Below are 14,288 nucleotides of genomic sequence, written 5' to 3'. Positions count from 1 at the left end.
CCCTGCATCCGAGCTGTCCCGGGTTGCGTGGGGCCCTGCTCGTGTGCTGGAGCAGCCCTCCTGCCAGTGGGTCCCCACGGAGGGCCACGGAGGTGGGTGCTGCCCTGTTCCCCAACCACCCCAGCATCTGTCCTGGCTGTGGGAACCCCACGTGCCCGCCCTGTGCACCCCACACAGCCCCAGATGGAGCCAGCTCACATCCCTGGGCCCCATCCTGATCCTGCAAAGCCAATGGCCAGGCACAGGGTCAGAATGCCCGTGGGGCTGGAGGCAGTGGCATATTGGGGACAGCAGCTGACAGGACCTGGCTCATCCAGGACACGAGTGCCAGTGGCTTTGGTAACACAGGGGTCAATGTCTGCATGCCAGCCCTGCTCCTGAGCTGGGGCCAGTGCATGTACAAGCCAGCGTGTGTGCCACTTTCATGGGCATGTGTGTGTGATCCCCCCTCTCACCTACCTGCAGAAGGCTGTTTCCATGTGTGTGCGTGCAGGTACCTGGCAGCAGAGCCGCAGCAGATACCTCCTGGTGCTGAGCTCAGCGTCTGGCCTGAGCCCCACCGCATCCCAGCTGGCCATGGGCCAGCTCCTGCACGCCTCGCCCTGTCCCGAGCTGTCCCAGCTGCACTGCCCGTGCTGTTGTGCCCTTGTGGGGCCACGCGCCCTGCAGCTGGCCGGGCACAGCCTGGGTGCCTCAGGAGAGGCGGCCCCGTGGGGCTCACAGCACGCCGTGCTCGCTGCAGGAGGCTGCCCCGGCTGGGGCACACAGCACGGCGTTGGCTCCGCGCCTCCAGAGCCGTTCCCTTGCGGCAGCACCCTGCCCGCGGTGCCCACCAGCCTGCGGTGGCGGTCTCCTTCAGCTGTCCCCGCCGGCTGAGGTGGGACTGGCCACCCTGGGCTGACTCCTGCACCACTGAGCAACCGCATCCCCGTGTGCACGCCTCTGGGCTGCCCACGAGCTTCCCGTTGTCCACAGCAAGCCTCTCTCTGCAGCCCGTCTGGCTCAGCAGCCCGGGGAACAGGGGATTCACCGCGGCTCCTGGGAGCGAACAGAAACCTCCAGATGGAGCCACGGCCGCCCATGGGCCGGGAGAGGTGCCCTGGCTGGTTTGAGCCCTTTTCTTTGTTAGCAGCTAAGATGTTTTGGTTAAGCCACAGACGGATAGTTCAAATGCATACGCATGAATTGCAACCACACATTACTGCTAATTACCGTAACCAGATGCTTTCCCCTGTGTTTGGGCAGCGTGCCCAAAAAAGCAAAAGCAAAACATTGTCGGCAGGCGTAGCAGCAGAACAACCTAGCACAGCCCAGCACAGTTCCTCTTCTGGAAAACAAGGGGATGATCCCCTTCGGCTGCCTGGCCCCTGGCAAGATGTCTGTTGCTGTCCTGGCCCCCGTGCACTGTGCCTGGCCCTGCTGCAGCCCCAGGGCCATCCTTGCTCCCAGCCGAGGGCAGCACAGCCTTGGGGAGGCCGTGGATGGGTCCAGGGCCCCACTAGAAGGCCAGCGGGTCAGCCTCGCCTGCGGGAAGCTCTGCGGTGACAGCACCACTCCAACATGTTGGTGCTGATCCCTCTGCAGCGGCAAGCACTCATCGCTGTTTGCCTTTGGATTAAGGCTCCCCGGCTCCTCCTGGGAGTGAAACCTCTGCAACAGTCACTGGCAATGCCCATGTGGCCATCGGAAACCCACGCTGGTTCTTGGCACGCAGCCTCCTCCCAGGGCACCACTGTACCAGGGGACAGCTGTGGCGGTGGCTGCTGGCCCTGCCAGGGGGACGCTGCAGCCACTGCTGGTGCTGCCCCGTTTGGACATCACCCCACTGCTGTGGGGCATCACCTGCCAAAGGCACCCGGGCCGGCCCCTCTCGGTGCTGCAGCTCTGCTGCCCTGGTGGGCCCGAGGGTCTGTCTGCAGCCCCAGAGCACTGGGCTCTGCACTGCTCAAGCAGCAGGCCCCTGCGTGGGCACGCCGAGCACGGGGCTGCCTCTGCGTGGGGTGCAGCGCTGCTGCCACGGGGACCCACAGCGGGAGCCATCTCCGTGTGCCTGCTGGACCACGCTGTGCTGCGGGCTCACCCATCCAGCCCCGCGCCTGGATACCGGCAGCTCTCCAGACAACACACTCCTACACACCATAAACACCTTGCCCAAGCGGCATGTCCCGTCCTCCCCGGCATGGCGCGGGGCTGGCACCAGGATGGGGCTGCAGCATGACCCTGCAGCACCTGGCTGCCCCAGAGGCCCACCTCCCTGTGCCTGCTGCCTGCTTACTTTTGGGGTCCACCAAGCACCCGTGGCACCAGTGATAGGAGCAGGGGTGCGCAGGGTGGAGATGGGGAGCCGGGTGTGGGGCTGGGTGCGGGGTCCGGGGAAAGGCGTGGGGCTGGTGACGGAGGCAGAGGAGGGGTGCGCAGGTGACTCAGGCAGCAGTCGGGAGGCTTGGGCATGTTTGGGGCAGTACGGGCTCCACCTGTGCATCCATGTCGGAAAACAGGATGAGGGCAAACTGGGGGGGGGATGTGTGCAGGAATGGGGGTCCCCCACTTCCTCCTCAGCTGCCTTGGTGCCAGCTGGAAGCCTGGGGTCTGTCAGCCCTGCAGCTGCAGCCCAGGGTGCAGCCACGCGGACACACCGGTGTGGCCGACTGGGCAGGGGACAGACACAAAGCACGCGCAGGGCAGCGGGGACGTCAGGGGCTGCCATGGGAGAGGAGCTGGGTGAGAGCTGTCACCAGGATGAAGTGCTGGGGCATTTTAGTGTTCGGTGGGAGAGTTGCTGGGGTCGGGGGTGGTTATGGGGCTGCTGCGAGATGGGGAAAAGGAGGAGAGGCTGCTGGAGATGAGAGCAGCGCAGGCACAAAGGCTCTGTTGTCTCTCGGATTTCTCCCTCCTCCTCCACAGAGGGCACTGCCTGAGCAGGTGGTTGCCTGCGGGACAGGACCACTGATCGGCATCGTGGCCAGCTGGGCACCCACGTGCCCCTTGCCTTGCTCAGAGCCAGGCCCACTCCTGCCCGCAGGGCACAGGGCAGGCTGTGGTGATGGGGCACAGGGACGCAGCCCAGCGGGGCCATGAGCAGCCAGACCATGGCAAGGGGGGCGTTGGGCATGGAGGAAGCCGTGGGGAGGGCTGATCCATGAGCTTATGGCACAGGGCTGGGCTGGTGTGTCATCCCCAGGGGCGGGGAAGGGAAAGGTTTTAAGCGTGCTCCGGTCCCAGGCAGGAAGCAGCGGTGAAAGCAGCGGGACTGCGGGCACCTGCCGGGCGAACCCGTCCTGTGACCACCGTGGGCAGGTAGGAGAGGTCCGGAGCAGAGGGGCCCAGCTGGGCACCGTGGGGCTGCGCCAGGAGCCGCAGCAGCCGGAGGCACTCACGCAGGTCTCAGGCATGCGAGGAATGCGGCATTGCCTGCACTTGCGCTGGGCAGAGGCCAGGTGACAGTGGGCATAGGGCAACAACCGCACGGCGCTACAGCATGGCACCGCCAGCCCCTGAGCACAACGGGAGGATGCTGACCCCTGCCCCTGGCATGCCCAGGAGTGGGTCGGGGTCAAGAACCTCCTGGGATGGCTCCTGGTTAAAGCTCCTGCTGTCCTGGGGCTCCAGCAGGCATGGCAAGGCTCGTAGGGGCGGCAAGTGCTGAGGATGGGGCAGGCGCTGGGGCGCTGCGTGGCAGGCAGGCAGCACCACACCATGGTGCCTGGCGAGGTGAGGGCATGTGGGGCTGGGGCACTGCCCCACGTGGGCATGGTGCGACCCTGGGGGCTTGCTGCGGTGGAACCTGCGCTAATGGTCACTGGCACCACCAGGGACTGCGTCCCCCGCATCCCTGCCCAGCTGGGCACTGCCCAGAAAGGGGTTCTGGGCTGCCCTCAGTCCTGCTCAAAGCAAGGGGCCCCCAAACCCCCTCCCTGTTTCTATCGCTCCTCTGTCACTGCCCCAGCAAACTCCTCCATTGCTCTCCCTCCCCCTGAAATGCCCCCAGCGCATGCCCCTTCCAGCCGGGGCCGCCCCACAGCCCTCTTCACCGTCCTGCCAAGCTCCCACCCTCCGCCCTGCTCCCTCCCCTCTGCTCTGCGGCCTCCCCCGGCAGGCACACCTCCTCCCCGAAACCATGCCCCCCACCCTGCAAGTAAAACCCGTCCCTTCTCCCTGTGTTTCCCTCCCTAGCCGGCGCCAGCCCTGTTTGTGCGGATGCGCAGGGGGCGTCCATGGAGCACCCAGGCAGGCGTAGCTGGAATGCGCCCGCGCTGGGTGTGCGAGGCAAAGCCTCCCTGCGGTGACTCACGCTGGCGAGGGGGTTGTGCCGAGCAGCTCCAGGGGCACAAAGGGGATGCACAACCGTGAGGCACCATCTAAGGCCATGGCTTGCGCCAGAGCCAGTGTGTTTCGTGTTTCCTGACGCAGCCAGAAAGGTGCGGAGCGGAGCAGCGAGTACCGCTGCCAGGGAGGGCTGCCCACGCCAGGAGAGACTGTGGCCTCAGGGAGGGCAGCGGGTGCCAGCGCCTGAAACGCAGCCAGGAATCGACCTGGCTTGGTAGGCAGAGCCAGTTACTAAAAGTTTCCATGGGGCTGACGCTTTCTGATTACTGGGAGAAGCGTCCTTCCTCAACCTGCACACCCGCTGCCTCCTCCCCTTGTGCTGCTCTGGGGACGGCCCCGAGGAGCAGCAGCCCCCCCTCTGCCCCGGGGGGTTCCTGCCCCAGCCCTCGACCCTGCTGGGAGCTGCCCTGTGCTGGGTGGCAGTGCCCAAGTCCCCTCTGCGCCCCGGTGCCGGCGACTGGGACCAGAGACCTGCAGGGCTCTGCGTGGGGCCCTGTGGACGCTGCAGCCGCACCAGCACTGCCCACCCCTGAGCGCGGTGCCTGGGCTGAGTGCCTCCCCGTCTCCTGGCATCACCGCCAGGAAAGGGCTGCAGGCCCAGAGAGGCTTTCACGACCCTGCGCGGTTCCAGGAGAGTGCAGGCAAAGCAGGTGGTGAGGTGCTGCCGGCCCCCTCGCATTTTGAGTGTGCCCCAGGCACAGGGCACCAGCAGGAACAATGGGGACAGAGCAAAGGACCTGGAGTGTGGGACAGAGCCACTGCCCCCCTCCCACCACACAGCAGCCCCCTCACCGTGCAGAGCCCCCCACGTCCCTGCTCTCCTGGCCCTGTCTGGCCCGGGACAGCCCTTCCCAGGAGCAGGAGCACCAACGGCCAGTTCCTCCTGCCGTCCCCACCTCCCAGTGCCTTGGCTAGATGCAATCCCAAACCTGCAAACAGGTGGCACTGCCTGGGCAGATCCAAGCAGTGCCTGCGCTGACATCTCGGGCAGATTGAACCTTCTGGGACCATTCCTGTGGGGACAGAGCCTGGGGTACAGCCAAGAGAGAGGCAAAGGTGCTGGGGGAGCGGGAGGAGCTGGAGGGGGCACACGGGCACAGAGCCGGGAGCGCAGAGCCTGTTGGAAGGGCATGGAGCCACCAGAGCCTGTTGGAAGGGCATGGTGCCCACCAGGTCCAGCACGCTGCTCTGCGCTCTTGCTGGGTTTACTCTGGTGGCTGTGGGTCTGTGAGCTGAGGGCAGGATCCACTCCCTGGTGCTGAGATGCATCTGGTCCTTGCTGTCCACGCTCGGTGCAACCACTGCAGTGGGTGCATGGGGCACGGCTCTCCCAGGGGCTGGCATGCCTTCCTCCCCGCCACCGCCTGCGAGGCCTCTGGGCCCCAGGGCACGGCTCCAGGAGCTGCCGTTCCTGTTCCCGATCCCTCTCCAGCTGTGTCCTCACAGCCCGGAGCAGCGCAGCCCACCAGCACCACCACCCAGCCAGCTCAGCCGTGGCGGCCAGGGCCAGCGGCTCTTTCCCTGCTGCAGCGCCTTGTGCTCGGTCCCCTGCATCTTGATCCTGCAGCAGAACCGTCTCCCAGCCATGGGACTGAAGCTGTGAGAGGCTGCAGACGTTGAGGCTCCTCTGTGTGGCCCTGGGGCCATGCCTCACCACAGCTCCCAGACCCCTGCAAAACCCCAGCCTAGCAACAAATGATAGAATCAAAGAATCAAAGCATGGTTTGGGTTGGAAGGGACCTTAAAGACCATCCAGTTCCAACCCCCTGCCATGCCAGGGACACCTCCCACCACACCAGGTTGCCCAAAGCCCCATCCAGCCTGGCCTTGAGCACTTCTACACACAGAACATCCACAGCTTCTCTGGGCAACCTGTTCCACTGCCTCACCACCCTCTGAGTAAAGGATTTCGTCCTTATGTTTAACCTAAAGTTGCTCTCTTTTAGTTTAAAACTTTTCCCCCTTGTCCTGACACTATCCACCCATTTAAAAAGTCGCTCTCCACATGCCCTCCAGCCCTCTCTTTTGCTCAGCCCAGTGCTTGGTGGCCTCCCGCTCCCTGCTGGCACGTTATTTGGCTGTGTAATGGCGATATTGTGGTCAATGCCAGTGTGACCAGCAGCTTTTCAAGTATGCAAGCAGACTTGCAGGTTAGTGTGCTCCCAGGGTGGCCTGCGGCACCCACCAGCTTCTCCTTGTGCTGCTTCCCTTTGCCCTGCTCCCTCCTGCCCCCTCTGCCCACACCTTCTGAGCAACACCCGGCAGGGCAGACAGCCCACCCCACAGCACCAAAGGACCTCCGTGGTTCTGCTGGGGCTGCTCCAGCCCCTGCTGACCAGGCTGACCACCGGCCCCTGGCAGAGGCTGCAGCCGTTCGTGCTGCCTCGGGGCTTGCTTGTCCCATTGCTGCATCCAGAAGCAGCCCAGTGAGTGCAGGTCCTCCTTGCTGCTGCCCTGGCCTGGTGCTTCGCCCCACACCAGCTGCCCTCCTGGCCTTTGAAGTGCCACACAGAACAGACACAAGCCCTGCGCAGACTGGTGACCAAATGCACGTCACAGCTCGTGGGGGCTTTCCTCCTCTCAGGAGCTGGACCTGCCTCCGCCCAGTGCCCCACGGGCCCCACAGGTGGAGCCCCAATCTCTCTTGCACATCAAGATGTCCCAGTGCACCCAGTATGGACCTGGGGTGTGCTTGCCTCTGGCAGGACTGGCTCTGCATGCCAGGGACAGGGACAAGCACACTGCCGCAAATGTGCCCCACCTGTGGCTGTTACCTCCCACTGCCTACGTGATACTTCTTTTCCATTTTTTCCCCCCAGTTTAGCACGCAAAGCATAGAAGCGTTGATTTCTAAGTGAGCTTCCCCATTCTTTCTCATCTCTGCAGAAAGCTGTGGAAGGGGTGCACAGAGGAAGGATGGCGAGCAAGGCAGCAGTGAATGGCCATGCTGCCCCCATCTCTCACCAGGAAGATGTGCCAGAAGCAAACCATGTCTGCCAGGGCACACAGCCTTGCAAACAGAAGAAAGCAATGGATGCTAGGGAGCCTTCAGAGGTACCTGGCAGCATTGCTGGAGTGTATGTAGAGGCTTTGAAGAAGATAATGAGCTTTTATGATGCCACCAGAGAGCATCTTCTGAGTTTGGATCCGGCGCTCTTTCTTCTGGAGGCCCAGGCAGCCATGGGCTTCATTGCTGACCCGGTGAAGAACAGGCACGTCTCTGTAGCAGAAGCTGTACACCTGGGGTTGGTGGGGCTGGAGCTGAAGGAGAAGCTGCTCTCTGCGGAGAAAGCTGCCACTGGCTTTGTGGATCCCTACACAGAAGAGAAAATCTCCCTCTACCAGGCAATCCAGAAGGACCTGATTGGGAGAGAGCAAGGAGCCCGGCTGCTGGAGGCCCAGATGGCAACTGGCGGCATCATAGACCCAGCCACAGGCTGCCGGCTCCCAGCAGATGTTGCCTGTGAGAGGGGATATTTAGATGAAGAGATGACGCAGCTCTTCTCTGACCCCAGCAACGAGGACAGCAAAGGGTTCCTTGACCCCAGTACTATGGAGAGGGTCACCTACATGGAGCTTATAAAGAGGTGTGTTGTTGATCCAGCCTCAGGCTTCCTCCTCTTGCCCCTGCAAATCACATTCGCAGGGCTGGGAGGAAGGGTGAGCAGCAGGGATCTGCTGGAGGCTGGCATTATCAGCCCTGAGACGTTCAGAGGTCTTGAGGAGGGAAGAGTTTCTGCCCAGGAGGTAGCAGAGAATGACTCTGTCCAGCAGTTCCTACGTGGGACAAGGAGCATAGCCGGGGTTGTCCTGCCTTCCAGTGAGCAGAAAAGCCTTTACCAGGCCATGAGAGAGCATCTCCTCCTGCCTGGCACTGCTCTGATGCTCCTGCAAGTCCAGGCCTCCACTGGCAGCCTGACAGACCCCATAAAGAACAAAACCTTCTCTGTTGATGAGGCTGTCAGGACTGGTCTCATCGGCCCAGAACTTCATGAGAAACTGTCTTCAGCTGAGAGGACCATCACTGGGTACAGGGACCCCTGCACTGGGGAAATGCTCTCCCTGTTCCAAGCCATCAGGAAGGCCTTCATCCCCAAGGACCACGGCATTTGCCTTCTGGAGGCTCAGATGGCTACAGGAGGCATCATTGCTCCAGGACGGCACTTCCGTGTCCCCACAGAGACAGCTTGCAAGTGGGGATACTTGGATGAGACCACAAGACAGCTCCTCTCCAGTCCTGCTGCTGAAGTTAAAGGGTTCTTTGACCCCAGCTCCAAGGAGAAGCTGACCTATGCAGACCTGCTAAAGCGATGTGTCACTGATCCCAACACAGGGCTCCTTCTGCTGCCACTTAGTGGAGACAGCGGAGAAGGACCCAATGGAACCCCCGTCTTCTTTGACCACAAGACCCAAACGGCTCTGGAAAACACAAAGGTACCCATTACTTTAGGTAAATTCAAAGGAAAATCAGTGTCTCTCTGGAAACTTCTCTTCTCAGACTACATCCAGAGTGAGCAAAGAGCTGCTCTCACCCAGCAGTACCTTGCAGGAATGCTCTCTACGCAACAATTGGCCAAGGCAGTCAGTGTCACCATTGAAGAAATGGCTTCCACTGCTAATGTCACCTTTGAAGGACTGAGGGGCCGTGTGACAGCTGACCAGCTCCTGAGCTCTGAAATCATCAACAAAGATTTGTTTAAGAAACTGAAGGAGGGAGAAACATCAGCCAAAGAAGTTGTCAGCATGGACACCGTCAAGAAGTACCTGCAAGGGACAGGTAGCATTGCTGGGTTGCTACTTCCTGACTCCCAGGAGAAGATGAGCATCTACCAGGCAAAGAGGAAAGGATTTTTACGGCCAGGAACATCACTGATCCTCCTGGAGGCACAGGCTGCCACTGGATTTATCATTGACCCAGCTGCCAACAAAAGGTATTCTGTAGATGAGGCTTTACAAGCGGATGTCATTGGCCCAGATGTTTATGACAAGCTACTGACTGCAGAGAAATCAGTCACTGGCTACAGAGATCCTTACTCAGGGACCAAGATCTCCCTCTTCCAGGCCATGAAGAAGGAGCTCATCGTCAAGGAGCACGCTATCCGCCTGCTCGAGGCCCAGATTGCCACTGGCGGCATCATCGACCCTGTCAATAGCCACCGCATCCCTGTGGAGGTGGCCTACAAGCGTGGCTACTTTGACAAGAAGATTAATGTAATCCTTTCTGACCCCAGCGATGATACCAAGGGCTTCTTCGACCCCAACACACACGAGAACCTCACCTACCTGCAGCTGAAAGAGAAGTGCATCACAGAGCCGTCCACCGGGCTCTGCCTCCTTCCTCTGAACAGCAGGAAGCGCCAGTTCATTGATGACACCACCAGGCAGCTGTTCAGGACCTCCTGGCTACCTGTCAGGTTTGGGCGCTTACGCGGGGAGAGGGTCTCTGTGTGGGACCTGCTGAACTCCGAGTACTTCAGCGAGGGGAGGCGCCGAGAGATTTTCAACCACTACCGGCTGAGGAAGCTCACCCTGGAGCAAATCCGGATCATGCTAGAGGAGGAAATCAAAAAATGGGCCCCCATCAAGTTCCCAGCCATGAGAGGCAGCATCAGCGCTTATCACCTGATGGAAACGGGCATCATTGACAGGGCCCTGTTTGAGAAGGTGTTGGAGGGATCTGTCACACCAGAGGAAGTCCTGCGCATGGACTCTGTCAGAAGATACCTCTATGGCTCTGGCAGCATCGGGGGAATTGTACTCCAGCCATCAAACCAGAGGATAAGCATTTATGAGGCCATGAAACAGAACATCATGGTACCTGGAGTAGCCCTACCACTCCTAGAGGCCCAGGCTGCCACAGGCTTTATCATTGACCCAGTGAACAACCAGAAACTCTGTGTGGATGACGCTGTCAAGGAAGGAGTCATTGGGCCAGAAGTCCATGAGAAGCTGCAGCAAGCAGAAGGGGCTGTGTCAGGCTACAAAGATCCTTTCACAGGCAAGAAGATACCCCTCTTCCAGGCTATGAAGAAGGGCCTGATCACTGACAAACAGGCCATGCAGTTGATGGAGGTGCAGATGGCTACAGGAGGCATCATTGACCCAACATGTGGCCACCATATCCCCATAGAAGCTGCCCAAAAGCGAGGGTGCCTGGATGAGGACACAAGCAAGGCCCTTTCTAAGCCCAATGACAACAACAGAGCCTTCTGCATCCCAGACAGCAAAGAGACCGTTACCTACGCTGAGCTCATCGAGCGCTGCCAGAAGGACGAGATCTCTGGCTTCCACTTGCTGCCTCTACCACAGACAGCCATTCCTGTCTACACAGATGAACAAATCCAACAGCTTTTCAAGGAAACTGTGGTGAAGGAAAAAGGGGTCTCCCTCTGGGAGCTAATCCACTCTGGGTATTTCACTGATGAGCAGAGGAGTGACTTTGTGGAGAGGTTCCGTGCTAAGGAAACGTCACTTGAGCAGCTGGTAGCTCTTGTGCTCAGACTGGTAAGGGAGATGGAGATGAAAGCCTGCACCCACATCACCTTCCAGGGCTTGCAGGGAAGTGTCCCCGCAGTCTGGTTGCTGGAGGCTGGCATCATTACTGAGAAGATGTTTGAAGAACTAGCTCAGGGCATAAGAACTCCTGAGGAAGTGGCTGAAATGGGGACTGTGAAGAGGTACTTGCAGGGCACAGGCAGCATAGCTGGGGTAATCATACAGGCATCCAAAAAGAAGATGAGCTTTTACAATGCCATGAAAAACAATCTCCTCCTCCCTGGGGCTGCTCTGAAGCTGCTAGAAGCTCAGGCAGCCACAGGGTACCTAACTGACCCAGCAACAAGCCAGAGACTCAGCGTGAGGGATGCTGTGAGAGCAGCTGTTGTTGGTGAGGAGCTCACCGAGAAGCTTCTCCTAGCTGAGAGGGCAGTGACTGGCTACACAGACCCCTACACAGGGAGCTCCATCTCCCTGTGCCAGGCGGTCAGGAAAGAGCTCATTCCCTTGGGTGAAGCCATTCCTTTGCTAGAGGCCCAGCTGGCCACAGGAGGTGTCATTGATCCTATTCACCATCATCACCTTCCGCTCCAGGCTGCATACAGGTACGGCTTCTACGATGAGGACCTGAACCAGAACCTCACTCAGCTGAATGACAGCACCAAAATCTTTTTTGATCCAAACACAAAGGAGAACGTGACCTACCAACAGCTGAAGGACAGGTGCATTTATGAGCCTGAGACAGGCCTCTGGTTCCTTCCTCTGTCAGAAAATGCGATGTTCTGTGTGGATGAACAAACCATGGAGATGTTGAAATCTGTGACTGTCTGCGTCAACATAGGACGGTTCAAAGGACAGACAGTGTCAGTCTGGGACCTTCTCAACTCTGAATACATCTCAGACAGCAAAAGAAGAGAGCTGGTGCAAAAGTACAAAGATGAGAATACTGAAGTGCTACATGAAATCATAATGATTGTCATGAAAATCATCAAAGAGACTGAGGTGCAAGGAAAGAAGTTTGCATTCAAAGGTCTGCGGAAAAAAGTGTCTGCCAGTGATCTCTTCCAGTCTCAACTGATAGACAAAAAAACCCTCGATGAGCTCAACCAGGGGAAGAAAACGGTCAAAGAAGTCACTGAAATGGACTCTGTCCGCAGATACTTGGAGGGCAGCAATTTCATAGCGGGGGTCCTTATACAGCCAAGCAATGAGAAGATGAGCATCTACCAGGCCATGAGGAAGGGCATCCTGAGGCCAGGGACAGCACTGGTCTTGCTGGAGGCACAGGCTGCTACTGGCTACATCATTGACCCAGAGAAAAACAAGAAATTTTCAGTGGAGGAAGCATTTAAGGCAGGTCTAATTGGGTGTGAGATTTTTGAAAAGCTACTCTGTGCAGAAAGAGCCGTGACAGGCTACATTGACCCCTACACAAAAGCACCAATGTCCCTATTTGAAGCCATGAACCAAGGACTAATAGTGAAGAGCCACGGCATCCGCCTGCTTGAGGCCCAGATCGCCACCGGCGGCATCATCGACCCCGTGCACAGCCACCGCCTCCCTGTGGAAGTGGCTTACAATCGCGGCTACTTCGATGAGGAGATGAACCAGATCCTCTCCGACCCCAGTGATGACACCAAGGGCTTCTTCGACCCCAACACGCACGAGAACCTCACCTACATGCAGCTCCTGGAGAGATGTGTTCAAGATTCAGAGACTGGGTTGTACATGCTACAAGTTGTCCAGGAAGGGGGAAAGTACTTCTACATAGATGAATTGACAAAACAGGTTTTGCACTCAAAGCCCATTAAAGTGACAATTGGAAAATTCAAGGACCAAACAGTTTCTGTCTGGGAAATTCTCTGTTCTCATTACATCTCTGAGCAAAAAAGGAAAGAACTAGTGAAGCAATATAAATATAAAACTCTAACTCTGGAAAACCTTATAGCTCTCATCCTCAAAACAATTGAAGATACGGAGCAAAAAGCAGAAGCCCTCAAGGTCAAAGGACTCCGAGGTGAGGTGTCAGTATCAGAATTGTTTAACTCCGGCATAATTGACAAGAAGACTCTGGATCAGCTGCAGGATGGAAGTCTCACGCTTCATAGCCTCACAAAGAAGGACACGGTAAAAAGGTACCTGGATGGCACTGGATGCATTGCAGGAGTTCTACTTCCGTCAAGGAAAGAGACGATGAGCATCTACCAGGCCCTGAAGAGGGGCCTGCTCTCAGAACAATGTGCACTGGGGCTGCTGGAGGCGCAGGCTGCCACCGGCTTCATTGTTGATCCACTGGAAAATAAGAAGCTCTCTGTGGACGAGGCCATCTTGGCCAAGTTGGTGGGCAGTGAGCTGCACGAGAAGCTCCTGTCAGCAGAAAAAGCCGTGACAGGATATGCAGATCCCCAGACAGGCACTACAATATCCCTCTTCCAGGCCATAATGAATAAGATAATAATCAAGGAACATGGCATCCGCCTGCTTGAGGCCCAGATTGCCACTGGTGGCATCATTGACCCTGTGCACAGCCATCGCATTCCTGTGGAGGTAGCCTACCGGAGGGGCTACTTGGATGGCGATATGTTTCTCCTACTTTCTGATCCAGATCATGGCAGCAAAGGTTTTATAGATCCAAATACTCATGAGAAAATCAGTTACAGTCAGCTCCTGCAAAGATGTTCCAAAGACAGAGATACTGGACTGTACCTGCTGCAGGTCATGGAGAAAGAAGATGACTATTTCTACATTGATGAGCAAACAAAAAATGCCCTAATATCTACAAAAGTACAAGTGTCTGTTGGAAAATACAAAGGGAATGAATTATCACTCTGGGAACTTCTCTATTCTGAGTACATCACAGAAGAGAAAAGAAAAGAACTGGTGAAAAAATATAAAGAGGAATCCCACCACATTATACAAAGAATCATTGATACAATACTAAATATAATTAAAGAAAAAGAGGAGGACAGAAGTGATGTTTGGTTCCAAGGAATAAGACAACAAATAACAGCATCGGAACTTCTCAGTGCAGAGATAATCACAGAAGAAACTATGCAGAAACTCCAGGAAGGAAAAGAAACAGCACAAAAAATAGCTCAAATGGATGATGTGAGAAGATACCTTGAGGGAACTGGAAGCATTGCTGGTGTGCTCGTGCCATCCAAGGCTGACACCACAAAGATGGAAAAGATGAGCATCTACCAGGCCATGTGGAAGGGAATTCTGAGGCCAGGGACAGCACTAGTGCTGTTAGAGGCACAAGCTGCCACAGGCTTCATCATAGACCCAGTCAAGAATAAAAAGATATCTGTGGATGAAGCTGTAACATCAGGGCTGGTGGGCAGTGAATTACAGAAGAAACTTCTTTGCGCAGAAAAAGCTGTGACAGGCTACACCCACCCCTGCACAGGACAAAAGATGTCCCTCTTCCAGGCCATGAAGAAGGAGCTCATCGTCAAGGAGCATGG

The 14,288-nt window shown here is 57.6% G+C and overlaps 1 protein-coding gene across 1 annotated transcript in view; it reads left to right on the top strand.

Annotated features, from left to right (window-relative positions):
* Nucleotides 1–3,125: 3,125 nt before the first annotated feature.
* EPPK1 (epiplakin 1) overlaps nt 3,126–14,288 on the top strand; it is a 38,422-nt gene continuing 27,259 nt past the window's right edge. The window contains exons 1-3 of the mRNA XM_035317233.1: nt 3,126–3,297; nt 7,213–12,092; nt 13,071–14,048. Of these exons, the coding sequence (XP_035173124.1) occupies nt 3,148–3,297; nt 7,213–12,092; nt 13,071–14,048 (6,008 nt within the window). The 5' untranslated portion in view covers nt 3,126–3,147. The remainder of the gene's footprint in view (nt 3,298–7,212; nt 12,093–13,070; nt 14,049–14,288) is intronic.

Source organism: Oxyura jamaicensis, chromosome 2, assembly GCF_011077185.1.
Source record: "Oxyura jamaicensis isolate SHBP4307 breed ruddy duck chromosome 2, BPBGC_Ojam_1.0, whole genome shotgun sequence".
Lineage (NCBI taxonomy): Eukaryota > Metazoa > Chordata > Aves > Anseriformes > Anatidae > Oxyura > Oxyura jamaicensis.
The sequence above is the reverse complement of the archived record's forward strand: the minus strand, read 5'-3'. Positions and strand labels throughout refer to the sequence as shown.